This window comes from Schistocerca piceifrons, chromosome 1, assembly GCF_021461385.2.
Source record: "Schistocerca piceifrons isolate TAMUIC-IGC-003096 chromosome 1, iqSchPice1.1, whole genome shotgun sequence".
Lineage (NCBI taxonomy): Eukaryota > Metazoa > Arthropoda > Insecta > Orthoptera > Acrididae > Schistocerca > Schistocerca piceifrons.
This window is the reverse complement of record NC_060138.1, coordinates 797,210,702-797,225,812: the sequence shown is the minus strand read 5'-3', so window position 1 is coordinate 797,225,812 and position 15,111 is coordinate 797,210,702. Positions and strand designations below refer to the sequence as shown.

At 42.1% G+C, this 15,111-nt stretch overlaps 1 protein-coding gene across 5 annotated transcripts in view; it reads right to left on the bottom strand.

The window, feature by feature from the left end:
* Nucleotides 1–1,741: 1,741 nt before the first annotated feature.
* Nucleotides 1,742–15,111, bottom strand: part of LOC124713610 (glutamate-gated chloride channel) — a 711,599-nt gene continuing 698,229 nt past the window's right edge. For 4 of the 5 annotated variants that reach the window (XM_047242962.1, XM_047242961.1, XM_047242960.1 and 1 more), the window contains one exon: nucleotides 1,742–4,778. In XM_047242962.1, coding sequence (XP_047098918.1) covers nucleotides 4,527–4,778 — 252 coding nt within the window. In that variant the 3' untranslated portion in view covers nucleotides 1,742–4,526. The remainder of the gene's footprint in view (nucleotides 4,779–15,111) is intronic. The other variant, XM_047242963.1, reaches the window with a different exon arrangement.

The following is a 15,111-nucleotide window of genomic DNA, read 5'->3' as shown; positions in this document are numbered from 1 at the left end:
ACTTTTTAATTCTAAAAAGTAATAGATCTTTCTTATGCGTCTTACAGCGGTATGTGCGCCAGAGTTTAATGACTCAGCATTGTATTTTTGTATAATAAGTGTATGAATAGACAGTCACAGACATACAGTTATAGTATTTGATATACAAATAGTTACGTTTGTCACTCACTTATAGATGTTGCTCGCTACCTGATGATAAAGTTAATAATTGGGTGACAATTTACGATTAATTAATAATCACTGATTAACGTAATTACTGTGATTGATTTTTCAATTGTATTTTTTAAACTTTTAATCTATATTTTAGTTCTCAATTTAGTTTTTACGAGAAGTTTCAATTTCGGTGAGGATATAAGGGTACAGTGCATTATAAATATTTCTATAATCTAGTCTGTTACAGCAGGTATTACTGCACAGGATGTCAATGCAACGTAATCTACACTCAAACAGCGTAAGCATCTTAAAGAAATTTATTGCTGAAGACCAACGATGCCTTTTAGAAATCACAGCAAAAAAGCCAAATGCACCACTTCTGTATGAGCCACAACGTGGTTATGACGTATATATGGCTTACCTCTACTTCAGTAATGTCAGAGTGTAATTTTGTTACACAGTAATAGGATATATTTTTATATATGTGATGCCCATAGTGAATATTCACTCTCCATTAATAAGTCCTAAATCAGTTTGTCCATCATCAACTTGACTTAATCATTGTCCTATCCCAAAGAAGATCACAAAACAATGTAAAGAAGAAATCACACACAGGAGGTGTGATAAAAATACATTTTGATTTAGCGATATCTTTCCAGAAACAAAATGAAAGTAGGTTTCCTGAAAGTCTCGCTTGATTGGAAGACAAATGTCGTAATTGGTAATCCCCTCCCTACACTCTTCTCGCTTCAGCCTCAGCTAGATGAGATTTTGTGAACGGGAGCGAAGCTCTACAACAGGCTGGTCTACCCTTTAAAGTGAATGAAATATATTCTTTTTTAAGCTCACGAGATGAATATTTCACAGACATACGTCAGTATCAGCCGGACAATCTATCGATTTAACTTCTTGACACAAGTGAACAACCACAGTCCTGGATAGCACAACTTTGAACGGAATTTCCCAGCAGAAATTTAAAAAAAAAAGATTAAATCCTCCGGTCCCAGCTATGGGTTCCGGGAGTGTTCTCTAGGCTGCAAGTAAAATGCTAGAATTGGAAAACTCCTCCCGAATTTTCCCATTTGCGAGACCTGTTGTTCCAATTCCAGATCCTGGCGAATGCTGCAGGGAACTAATTTGAAGAAAAACGGCGGTTCGTACACGATGACGATTATTTGCCTGATTTTAAGCTGCATGTTATCTTAGAAAGGACTGCTTGTTCCATTTACGCATATATTTGGACTTTAGTACCTCATCGTGCCACTACAAAAACTGCCATTTACACAGTTACTACGTATGAATGTGAGTGTGAGTAAACTGTCTATAAGTAACTACTTTGCTTTTCTCTACGTTGACTGTCTGATTATAAGCAGAAGTAGCTACCAGAAAACGATTTCCGCGATTTCATGAGATTATTGAGTTTGTCACTAATGTTTGACTCTTCAGTAACTTTTGAATCATGTTAACCATAGATTAGGTGAAGAAAAACAAAAGCAGTGAAATTTCGCTCACAAATGAAACTTTTATGCGGAAAACAATAGAAGTTACTTGATTTAGGTAAATAGGGTAAATAACAATAAGAAAAAAGTATTTTTCAAAATGTGCATTTATTATTACAACAGTCATGACAACATTCAATAAACAACCTTACAACTTTAATTCATCATTTAATGACTTACTGCGATATTCTCTGTTCACTCAGACTCTTTTAAAGTTTTTTGACGTTTCATAATGAAGTTAACAAAATAGCACAACATTAGATTACAAGATGTCGGTACTCTTCTATTCTACGCTACGTCTCCTAACGCGAAAACACTATCAAAGCTTGCGCCTTCCTCTTCTTCACAAACTCACTCTCATTTTTCAAAAATAATTGCGCTTTCACAGTTTTTATATACGTATATAATATATTTCATATATTTATTCGTGCTAAGTGCTAAACATTACACACATTTCTAGAATATACAAATAATAGTAACCGTCAAACAATAACAAGGTATTACCGCTCAGACGGGTTGCGACCGTCTCGGCTGCTGTGAGCTACGGCTACCAGCAAAGCTTTGTGTGTGCGCCCGATCCCGGCGCCCCACACGGCCACAGCCCTGCCCGGCGCGAACTCGTGTGGCTGTCGCCTGCGGACTGAAGTCTATGTCTAGCTCTACGTCCCGCCCGGCGCACACGCGCTTTGCACCTACGGTTATTACGAGTATGTTTTGCAGCGGGTAATACATTTCCATATTTCAATTAATGCTTCTCGCTACGGATAAAGCAGTATAGGTAGTATAGAAACGAACGAGAATGTAATGCCCAGAAGGAAACTTCCAATTCAACCTGGTTGCTTGCAACCCACGACCAAACATCACGTGTCACTTTCCGACCGTGTATGAAATGAACCCTTCTGCCTCTCTATTTAGGGCTCTCATTCTGGTAAAACTGTTGTCCAAGTCAGCTTGTGCCATTCGAGTAACGAGTGACGTCTGCAGATTAAAGTAGAGACAGAGCTAATTTAAACTGTAGTTTCCGGCAAATTATGAAATTTCAATGACCAAAACAAAACCGTCACTTTTACGGCAGTAATTTATTTACTAATTAAAGCACCACATATCACACAGTGAATTAGAAACTGATCAGCAACACTTTTACAACCAGGCAAATAATTAATACTGTTTGGAAGACGTTTACATCGTGAACCTTAGATTTAATAGCGTCAATTTGTCATTACTTTGTTGTGTGGAAGCGTGAAATAAACTCACAAGTATGAAATCATTTTCTTCGGCTTCCTAGTTAAAATCCAAGAACCTGGATCTAATATGCGTTTAGCGTCCATCAGACAGAGACACGTCGCTATAAAACAAAATAGTCTGAAAGTAAAACAAACCGTAAGGTGTCTCACCTGTCGGATGCTTACAGGAGGGCAGAAGGATTCACATTTTGGCCACAGGTTTTCGTAACAAGAAGAAGTGACACTTTATGCAAAAACAATCGACAGTTCATAGCGCCAAGTAACGCTATTCAGAATACCAAAAAAAAGTACCGCCTTAAGTGGAACGAGCTTCTGTAAAATTTTTATTTTGTCACTCTGCCACCCTGGATGCATCTAACGTTATTTGCCTCGAATATAAACTGATTCTCGCAAAAGTATACAAGTACTGCACGTGGCCATGCCATAGGACAGATCAGCACTGAATGTGATTGCTTTGCGAGCCATTATATGTCGCACTGCCAAACACTTAGTGAAGTGTGTCACTAGGAATGTCTTAACATGCCTCTGGCCACCGAAGACATTGACAATTCGTCGTCAGAGATAGGGGCATATTGTCTCTCACTTCCAGGCTTCTTCAGATGCTGAGTCAGATCCATACTGAGGAAGGCTAGCAGCGTCGTTCTCAATTAGCGCACTGAATGTGGGAAAATGGCACAGATCTTCCTTTGAATTCGGCTGAGAGTCTGTAACGTACGGCAGGAAACTATTCTACACCTAGATATACCTACCGTAGCCCTGTAAGGGAAGACGATTGTCAATCTCACTCGCAGAAGTAGTCAGTACGTACACCGACGGCATCCGTCTTTCGAAGAATACAAAAGTAACAACATACACATGTGTTTCCACCCATTGAAAAGTTGTCTCTGAAGGTGGGCAAAAAGTCATTTTGTCTGTATTATCGTACAGCCAACAATTACCATTAAACTGAGTATTGAGTAATGGTAGTCTCTAGAGGTGTAAACATGTTGCACTGATACGCCAGTCTGACACAGGAATGCTAGTACGCCACTCTGGCTCGGGGAGAGTAATGCATCATTGTAACACAGGCAGGCTACGTACGAGGATCGGGAAAACGACAAGATCCCTACAGAGAAAATGAGCGTCAATGCGGGAGAAGACATACAAGGAGTTCAGTCCTTTCCCAATGTGTCGGTGACTGTGTTCTGACAGCTATAGTGTGCAGTCTAGAAAGTGTTCGTGCAAGGAGCTGATTGTTTAATTACGAAACTGTAAAAATCTACACATTTACAATTTTTTTTTCTGCGGTACAGGTGACACAAAAGTACATTTCATGATAATAGTAGATCAGCTTAACGGCGACAATTTTTTTACGTGTGAAGTATTGGCGGGAGAAGGGATCGTATTCGTGTTCTGTACGGGGGCGTGGGAAGGGAGGTAATCGTGCTGTAAGGAAGGTTGTAAGGCGGAGGCTGTCCGCCGCGGATGACCCTGCTTAGTCCAAATGTGTGTCGGTGTGCAGTTTGCTGGTGTCTGTGTGTGCTTGTGAGCTTGTGTGTCGTGTGTGTGTGTGTGTGTGTGTGTGTGTGTGTGTGTGTGTTGGCGATGACGGCCCACGTAGCTGGCTGCTGCTGCGATGGCGGCTGGCGGCTCACTCGCGGTCGTCCTCGCGGAACAGGTATGTGGACCAGTAGACGAGGTTGAAGAGCGCGAAGACGAGCGGGAAGGTGATGCGCGAGATGACGTCGATGCGCTTGGAGCGCGTGGGGAACTTGGAGAGCCAGGTGCGGCAGCAGTTTTCGCGCTTGGGCTGCATGTGGATCTCGCACTGGCGCACCTTGTCCAGGCCCGCGAGGCCGGGCGCTGCGGCCGCCGGACCGCCCGGGTGTCCCACCAACGGCTTCTGCAACAGGCGCACCTGCTCACCGCCGCGCACTGCACACCACGCAGCACAGCTAAGACAGCCACTGCATCCGCATCGTATTATACATATATTTACTTATTTTACTTACGGGAAGGGTGTCAAAATCGCAGCCAGCTGCTCCAGTAGTATCGCACTTACTTGTCACGTTATGCTCGGGGGCCACAAAACCCAACTAGCAGTGAATACCGGGTGATCAAAAAATCAGCATAAATTTAAAAACTTTAAAAACCACGGAATAATGTAGATAGAGCGGTAAAAATTGACACACATGCTTGGAATGACATGGGGTTTTATTAGAACCACCCCATATTGCTAGAGGCGTGAAAGATCTCTTGCGCGCGTCGTTTGGTGACGATCGTGTGCTCAGCCAGCACTTTCGTCATGCTTGGCCTCCCAGGTCCCCAGACCTCAGTCCGTGCGATTATTGGCTGTGGGGTTACCTGAAGTCGCAAGTGTATCGTGATCGACTGACATCTCTAGGGATGCTGAAAGACAACATCCGACGCCAATGCCTCACCATAACTCCGGACATGCTTTACAGTGCTGTTCACAACATTATTCCTCGACTACAGCTATTGTTGAGGAATGATGGTGGACATATTGACATTTCCTGTAGAGAATATCATCTTTGCTTTGTCCTACTTTGTTATGCTAATTATCGCTATTCTGATCAGATGAAGCGCCATCTGTCGGTCATTTTTTGAACTTTTGTATTTTTTTGGTTCTAATAAAACCCCATGTCATTCCAAGCATGTGTGTCAATTTGCACCTCGCTATCTACATTATTCCATGATTTATTCAGTTTTCAAATTTATACTGACTTTTTGATCACCCGGTACTTTGATGGGCGACTACCACATGCAAAAAGACTGCAAAAGGAGTTTCCACTCAAGTGATCTGCAGATTCTTTCCTACATAATACCCTGCTGTTGGGGCCACGGAGCAACAGCATTCTGACAAAGACTTTGGTCGAGATTGCTTTACTGTTTGTGCTTCAATCCCAAGCAGTACACTCTTCGGCTTCTCGAAGCAAATGCTGTTCCATCGTGGGCCCAACAGCAGCGAATTCTGAAACGGATAATCTTGAACACTGCTAATTTCACCAATATCGGCTTTGGAATTTGACACCCTTCACGTGTGGCATAGTACATCACCTGAGTTAAATATCACTACCCTAAAATAAAAATATTAAATACGTGTTCAAAACATATAGGACATATAAAAATAAATAAAAGAAAAGATATAAAAAACACGTAAAATATAAAAATCCACAAAATATACAGAAACACAGTGACAGGTGAATGTACATATCCATACTCATTAATATATATATATATATATATATATATATATATATATATATATATGTGTGTGTGTGTGTGTGTGTGTGTGTGTGTGTGTGTGTGTGTGTTCCCAATCACCTCCTGAACCACTGGATCGATTTCAACCAAACTTGATACACGTATTACTTACTGCCAGGAGAGAAACACTGTAAAAGTAAGAACCACCTACCTCTCAAAGGGGTGTGGGCAGCGGTGAAAAAGAAGCATAGCTCACCAGGCACAAGTAGACTAAATTCATCGAGTGTTTGAGAATGAGAACACTTAGTGACTTAAAACAAGCTTCCCACATAATTTCAAAAATTTAGTAGACTTTTTCTCGCTCACATCCCCCACAAAATAATTAAAGGAAAATAGTTCATCGCTTACTACCTTTGCGCTGCTCATAATGTACACCTGTCCCATGGGGCAGGACCTTTTAATTCATTATTTCTTTACTAGTAACTCCAATCGCAACGCATTTTGCAGACATCATTTCCTTATACCACTATATGTACCTCCATAAAAAAAAAAAAAAATATACGAAAATGTGGGGCGAAATTCGCTTGAGATGTAAGTGAAAAATATGCTCAAATATGTTAAATATATGTGACATGTGCACATGCAGGCAAAGTTTTGGGTATAAAGCTCCTTCTAAACCTGCGGAACCAAATTTGGTATACATTTTACTTACCATGTGGAAAAAAATAATGTGAGAGTAAGAACCCGTTAATTCGTTTTTTTATTTGGGGGGGGGGGGGGGTGCTTAACGTCAAAATAGAAGATGGGAGGAAATACTGAAGACTGACAGACAGATGGTGGGAAGGAGGGAAATGGACACAAATCTGGGAGAGGAAGAAGTGGACAGAGGGAGGGAGAGAGTATGATGTACAGAGAAAGGCGGAGAACCAGATGAACAGAGAAAGGAAATAGGGGATGGAAAGAGAGAAGGGGAGGTTGAGGTGGCCAGAGGAACGAAAGAGTTGGCCAGAGAGAGGGAGGAGCAGGAGATGGACAGAGAGGGAAGAGAGTAGGAGAGGGACAGAGAGTGGGGTGAGGAAGTGATGGACAGAGACGGAGAAGCATGTGGACTTAGATGGGGTGAGATGGAGGTAGAGGGGCAGATGGATAGTGGGGGAGTAGCAGATGAACAGAGAGAAGGGGGAGAAGGGGATGGACAGAAGCGAATAAGGAGATGGATAATGAGATGGGGAAGGAGGAGATGGATTAACAGAACTGGAATAAATACATATCCCGGCTACGCCAGAGACTCGACTGGTTGCTGATACATTCAACCATCTTTTCGCCAGCCTGTAGTAATTCAAAGTGGTCACCAGCGAAGGTTGTCAATGGGCAGCTTTCAACTATATGTTTAATGGTTTACGTAACAGCTCCGTAGGTTTTTCCCAGTCCATGTAACGAATCGGTACATCTACCGCAGTTTGTTCGAATTTTATTTAGGGTAGACCAGATTTTGAGAGGCTTATCGAATCCTGGTAGCGTGGTAGTGAGGCAGGGCAGTAGCTAGCTGCACTTCTATCTTAACTTGTTTAATGGTCGACGGTAGATCAACGCATGTGTAGACCCATGGGGACTTTCTTGTTGCTCGTGTTCTTTTTCCATAATGCGTTATATTTCCTCTTCCTTTGTTTTCTAGGTTTTTATAATACTTCTAGTTGATGTATTACTTCGGACATATTGTAACGCAGTAACAAATAGCCACAAATTCGTGAACTTCAGTTATTGGCTACATATGCTAACATCATCTCTGATTATTTTTAACTTCAACACATACACTGCACAACAGAATTAAGGGATCGCTTTTTCGAAACACCGTAACTGTTTCCTGTGGCAAAGTTTTAAATTTGGCTCAAACTGACTACAAACTTTCTCTATAATGAGGCAAAAGTGGGGCGACAGGTGACGTCACCAGCGGGCTCGGCGGCGCTTCAAACAGCAAGGTGCCGACACAAGCGGATTATGGCCACACTTCATAAGTTCATTTGACATGTATGGTGGGTTGATTATGTCACATTGCCACCAAATTGCACCACAGTTCTGGCCAACGCCACTGTGTAGGCGTAACACGATGCGAGTGTCGTCACTCCCCGTCTTGCCCATATTTCACGCCTTATTTGGACGACTCTGCGATGGAAGTCTCGACGGCGACCTCAGTGTTGGAATCTCACGGTTTTCCAATGACTGCCCAAGAAAAAGCTTTCAGACACACTGACAATCAGAATCGACGCGCAAAGGCCTTGGAGCGTCGCCCAGTGGGCACCAATGAAGCCACCCCTTTCCTTGGTCCGCTGATTCCCGCACATTTCGCAGTCGAAAACGACAGTTCTCAGTGCGATCAGCAGCTGGATGTCGTCCTTAACAACTTTTGATGGACGTTTAAACCCCTCTCTAGGGACAATGTAGAGCTGCATCCACATTGCACATGATGGGAACCCTTTGGAGTGTAGCGCAACTACCATTTTTGTTCTCGTCTAAAATTTGGAAGAGACCGTTCAGAACCATCGACGAAACTTGAACAAGTTCTTCAGTAGCAGAAGGTGCTCATACATTTCCAGTCCTCCTGTTTCATGCCCTTCTGCAGCAAGATCATGGAGCCGTGCGGTAATGACACATGCGTGAATACAAAGGCAAACTATGCCACTAAGCCCTCTCCTCTCCCGCTCCCGAGAATATTAAAAATGTTTCTTTAAAGGGAAAACCTGCGAAGTAGTCCTAGACGCCTTCGGCAGACCACTTGACAGCCCTCCAATGCCAGGCATCCGCCTGCCTAGAATTACTTCACAGGTTTTCCCTTTAAAGTACTTTTTTAAAATTCTCACTAAATGTGGCCGTTTGTCACCGAGGGTATTGCGGAACTGGGTGGTTTGGAGGCACCATTTTCCGTTATATTGATGCATGTGTCAACATCGCAACCCCCACGCCGCAGGAGGGCCCGAAAAAGGAAGGCTGAAAAAGAACAATCATCTTTTGGTACTTCAGATCACTTTCAAGTTTCGTCAAATGATTCTGGGAGGTCCGTAGCGGTTTGAACTTTACACGAGAGCAAAAACTGTGGTCGTGTTACACTAGAAAGGGTCCTATCACGTGCAACAGGGATGCAGCCCCACAGTATCCTCAGAGAGGGGTTTAAATGTCCAGGGTTGTTAATAGCGTCAAAGGTAGTTAAATGCATCCGCCAGTAGCTCATCGCACTGAGAACTGTCGTTTTCAACTGTGAAATGTGCAGGAGCCAACGCACCACGAAAAGGAGTGGTTTTATTGACACCCTTTATGCAACCCTTTCAGGCCCTTTCGTGTCGATTCTCAGCGGCGGTGTGTCTGAAATATTTTTCTCGGCCACCACAAGAAAACCGCGTGATTTCGAGTGGTTCAAATGGCTCTGAGCACTATGGGACTTACCTTCTGACGTCATCAGTCCCCTAGAACTTAGAACTATTTAAACCTAACCAACCTATGGACATCACACACATCCATACCCGAGGCAGGATTGGAACCTGCGACCGCAGCGGTAGCGTGGTTCCAGACTGTAGCGCCTAGAACCGCTCGGCCACTCCGACCGGCGAACCGCGTGATTTCAACGCTGGGTATCGCCTTTCACACTTCCGTCACAGAGGCGTCCCAGGAAGAGGTGAAATATGGGTAAGACAGGGTGTGACGTCATTCCCACCGGATGACACCTCCATGGTGGTTTGGGCAGAATTGTGGTGAAATTTGGTCACGGGGCTTCGATAAAGTGATGATTTAAATCTGTTGCGAAGTGTATATTTAATCAGTTATTGGTATTGTTTGACACACCAAGTACTCCCCCTCCCCCCCCCCCCAAAAAAAAGCGCTCTCAATGTCACAAAAATTTCCTGCCTCACATGTTAAATTGCATAGTATGTATTTTCTTTGATCTAATGAAGTAAGTTCGCCACAGTAAGAGTCCAAGAGGCGCTAGGCAGGCGCACAGAGAAATTCTCACAGATCCAACATGCAAGTCGTCGCAGTTTCAGGGCATAGCTTATATTCATCAAGCTATTGATACAGTGGAAGGCACGTATAATTTCTTAGATGATTTTCCATGTTACAGTTTAAGATATCCAGTGTATAAAATTCATAGATCTGATTTATTTCATATTATAGTTCAGAGTTCCACGAATAAACGCACTGCATTTTCCTAACTGTTATTACAATTCAGAACCGAAGCAGACTAACAAGCAATTAATTACTTTCATTATTTAAGTTCCGAATTTTCCAATATAAGTTTCAATTTAAACAAGCCCATATATGAATTTCACAGTTGTTAATTAAATTCGTTGAAGAACAGTCAGATGAACAGTCAAAGCTTGGCAAATTTTTAATTGATATCCGTGGTTTTTACATGTGACTCGAATTCGTAATGAAAGGTCATTTAGTAAACGAACTAGGCCGTCTTATTATAGCCCAAATAGGATAAATAATGAGGAACATACAAGTAAGTGAGAAATCTACAATTTACAGAAACATTCAAAAAAGTTATCGAAAAAAAGAAAGGAAATACAAATCGCAGAAAGACTTTACAAAGAAAGTGAAAAATTTTGGGGATGTTGTAAGACAGGTGGATGAAAAGGAAGAGTCTGCTGAGAACGAAAACGCTGTCGAGATATTATTACAACCATTTCACTGAAGTGCATTTCTACAGAGCGACGCTCAAGTCGTATGTTACTTGATGTGCACCAGCTAAGTTGGTTCTAAGGGCACTGAAGTACTCACAGCTATCATGAATATTAGTAAAAGTAAGGAAGGATGATTAAAGTTTAACACCTCGTCGGCAACATGGTCATTAGAGATGTAGTAGAAGAATGGATTAGGGAAGGATGGGCACAAAAATCATCCGTGTCCTTTTGAAAGGAACCATTCCGGCATTTGCTCTAAACGATTTGGGGAAATCACGGAAAACCTAATTCTGGATCTGAACTCTCGTTTTCCCGAAAGCAAGTCCACTGTGGTAGTTACTATACAACCCCGCTCGGTGATAGTAGTAGAACTGTCTGAGTGTCGATTATTAGTGTCAGTGCCAAGGGGGCCATACTCCAAAATTTGTAAACAGTTAGCAGGCTTTTTTTGCTGAAAAAGTTAGCATTAATGACCCCATTGCGAATTTAGCGCCATGGACACCGCAGGACTCCGCGAGTAACAGCTGTCCGTGGCTAAAATCGCTTACGACACTGTGTGAGTGTGGAACGACGTGCTGCACTAGTTAAATGTATGACAGCTCACCACCAATATAAACACGACAAAAGCAAACTCGTCGTCTAATACATGCGATATGCGACATCCGCTATTTACATGGCATTGAAGTAGACAGATGCCTCGAAGCCGAAGAGGCTCCTTCAGTAGAAAAGACTTGAATTTGCTCAACACCATCTAAACTGAACTGATGGGTGGAGGTAGGTCTTCTCCGGTAGGTCACGTTGCCCACTTCACACGACGGATGGCTGTCAGCTTGTGTCGATAATGAGGTAACCATGTGCCATGCAAGATTAGTGAATAATATTCCATTACTTTTAGCAGAGCATAGGGCGGTACAGACGGGTTTAGTAACATTCCCCAGGACTGTTCACCCATGTGAAAGGAAGTTGAGCTATGAGCTACGGCTTGTGTGATCGGAGGATCAATAAAATCTGTAGCAAATACCTAAGTATTCCTGTTTCTTGTGAAACACGTTTCTTTACTGCCATGCCCAGAAGCTTGATGTATATTGAGTTGTGAATCATTAGTTTATTTAGAGCATTGTATTTGCTACGTGGGTCTCCAAATACAAACAGAAACAGTTGTGAGAAGTATCTCAGACAGCTTGAGTTCAGATTAAAAAAAAAAAATGGTTCAAATGGCTCTGAGGACTATACGACTTAACTTCTGAGGTCATCAGTCCCCTAGAACTTAGAACTACTTAAACCTAACTAACCTAAGGACATCACACACACCCATGCCCGAGGCAGGATTCGAACCTGCGACCGTAGCGGTCGCGCGGTTCCAGACTGTAACACCTAGAACCTCTCGGCCACCCCGGCCGGCAGTTCAGATTCATCTGGACATAATTATGCCGTTTAAAATTCGTGTACTTCAAACAGCTGTTATTCTTTGCAATAACATAACGTGACAGTAATGAGACTCGACTGTGAGGAATATCCACAACGGAAAACAGAGCTTCATAGAGTACTGTTTAGAGTTGCAACACGTCAGCAGAACTCAAAGAGATACATTCGCAGTCATCAGTAACCTCAGGTGATAGAGCTCCTTTCCAATAATTATTAATGTTTTATTTGTAGTCTACGGTCGCAGGTTCGAATCCTGCCTCGGGCATGGATGTGTGTGATGTCCTTAGGTTAGTTAGGTTTAACTAGTTCTAAGTTCCAGGGGACTAATGACCTCAGAAGTTGAGTCCCATAGTGCTCAGAGCCATTTGAACCATTTTTTATTTGTAGTAATTATCAATAAGAATTCGTGATTTGTGAAATACAGCAATACAAATAGTTATCTACTACACTTTTTTCTTGATTAATGTGCACATCAAACAGGGCATCTCACAATATTAACTCACACAGATTACACTGGGTCCGTGCTAAGGGAAACTGCATCACTACACGGAGTATCCCAGAAGTAATGGTCAGTATTCAGGTACATGACAGGAAAGATCAACTGAAGCAAAAAAAAATTCATATCGGCGTACGTCATATACCGACTAGTTTTCCGAGACAGAACAAATTTAATGTACGCTGTTCAATATATTGCCATGTTTAAACATGTACAATAGTTAGTAAACATTAGAACATGAGTTTTACTAACTATCATTTGAAAATATCTATTTTTAAGTCCGCCTGCTTAGTTGAGTGGTAACGTGCTTGCCTCCCATGCAATGGAAACGGATTCGATTTCCGGCCGGAATGGAGATTTTCTCCTCCCGCGGACTGGGTGTTGTGTTGTCCTTATCATCATCGACGCGCAAGTCGTCCAATGTGGAGTCACATGAAATAAGACATGCAACAATGCGGCCGAACCCGAACGGGACCTCCCGGCCAACAATGCCACACGATCATTTAATTTTTTCTTTTCATTTTTACTTATTTTTAACATATTTATCTGTAAGAACTATCACACATGTCGCATTAAAGCTTTCGTACTGTTCACAATAAATGTTCGAAGATCCTACTGTCAAATTAAATGCTTTTGTGCGCCCTTGGGAGACTGCGTTGAGCTGATTGTCTGAGTGCCTCTGCACGTTCCTTAATGAGGGCAGCAGCGGCCATGACGTGACCGACCAGTTCGTTTTTCTTTTGTGCACCTCAGACTTCATCCAGACACATAAACAAACATGTAAGGGAGTACGGTCTGGTAAGCTTGGTACCCAGTAAACTGTACTACAGCGACCAATCCTGCTGTTAGAGTAAGACACATACGTCAGCTTCACTAGTCCAAAAGTAAAGGTACATTAAATGTGTTCTGTCTCGAAAACGATTTTGAATAGGACAAATATCAAATTAAAATTTTCACCTCGTTTGTCTGTATATTGCCCATTCCTCCTCGGACACTCTGTAGAAACTAGTTTATGTTCATTAAATATTAATCACTAGTATCACAATTTCCCAGTGGTTGAAACTGATTTGAATGTTTACTTTCGTGTACAAAGTGGACATCTACTGAGTAAACGTTATGTGCTTGACTAGTTGCACACTCTGTATTGATTATGTTAAGAATAAAGTCGCACGCCAAATAATATGCAGTCTATTTCAGTCGGATGGGATTTTATATCTCTTAAAGGTTCCCACTTTAGGTGAAATACAACATATTGTGGGATGTGTAACATGTAAAAACATACGTCCCAAATAATTTCAGTTTCAAATTCCATTCGATAAGTTGTTTTTATTACAGCACACATATTCATGCGTACTGCCTAAATGAAATTACGATGTAAAGAAGACATCAGGTACGAAATTTCATACAAACATCAAAAAGTAATAGTCACCCTATAGCTTATTACGTATTAAATATGTTAATAAGACAACTGGGTTAATGAGTTTTTTCAAAACAATCTTGGTGCCAAAACTCGGTTGTGTTTGGGTGCCGAATAATGTCGTACCATACACTATAACTACAGCATTAACTAAACATTCTGTGTAAAAATGGACACAGTATATGTATTAATTTAAGCTTTAGTCTGCTAGACTTTCGCCTGCTAGGTGGTAAATAAATACTGGAAACTAGTTGCGGAAAAATAGAATTTTGTAAAGATGGTATACACAGGTCGTTAGGCGAATAAATACCTTATTATGTACCACTTCAGTTTGTAAATGGTTTTTGTCTGTGTCTGACAGTCTTACTGTAAACACGTCACTTAATTTACAACCTGATGCACAGTTGTAGCTGCATCGCGAAATGGGCTGTCGGTATAGACTGTCTTTCTGCCTCCACACATCGACACTACAGTACCTGACGTGCTATCTAGGGGAAAATAAACTTTAAAGATTTGAATTTGGGATTATATATTAATAACGTCAGCTGCTGAAGGGCATTGATATACATCAACAAGGACAGGTGAAAATGTGTGCCCCGACCGGGACTCGAACCCGGGATCTCCTGCTTACATGGCAGACGCTCTATCCATTTTTTTTTTTTTTTTAGTCGCATTTTGTTTTATATTGTTCGTTGAATATGTTCTGGGTGGAAGTCCGATGACACTCGTTCAGGTTCTTCGTTGCTCCATTCACTCAGTTTTTTATTACAGAGGGTAGCTAATCCTCTGACCGAACTCGCTGAGCTACCGTGCCGGCTCCATCTTAAGCCACCGAGGGCACAGAGGATAGCGCGACTGCAGGGACTATCTCGCGCACGCCTCCCGCGAGACCCACATTCTCGCCTTGTATGTCCACACACTACATTCGCAGTGTCCCACCCCAACACACTCATTACTCGTGGAACACATTCTTACCAAGTCCCGTAAGAGTTCGGGG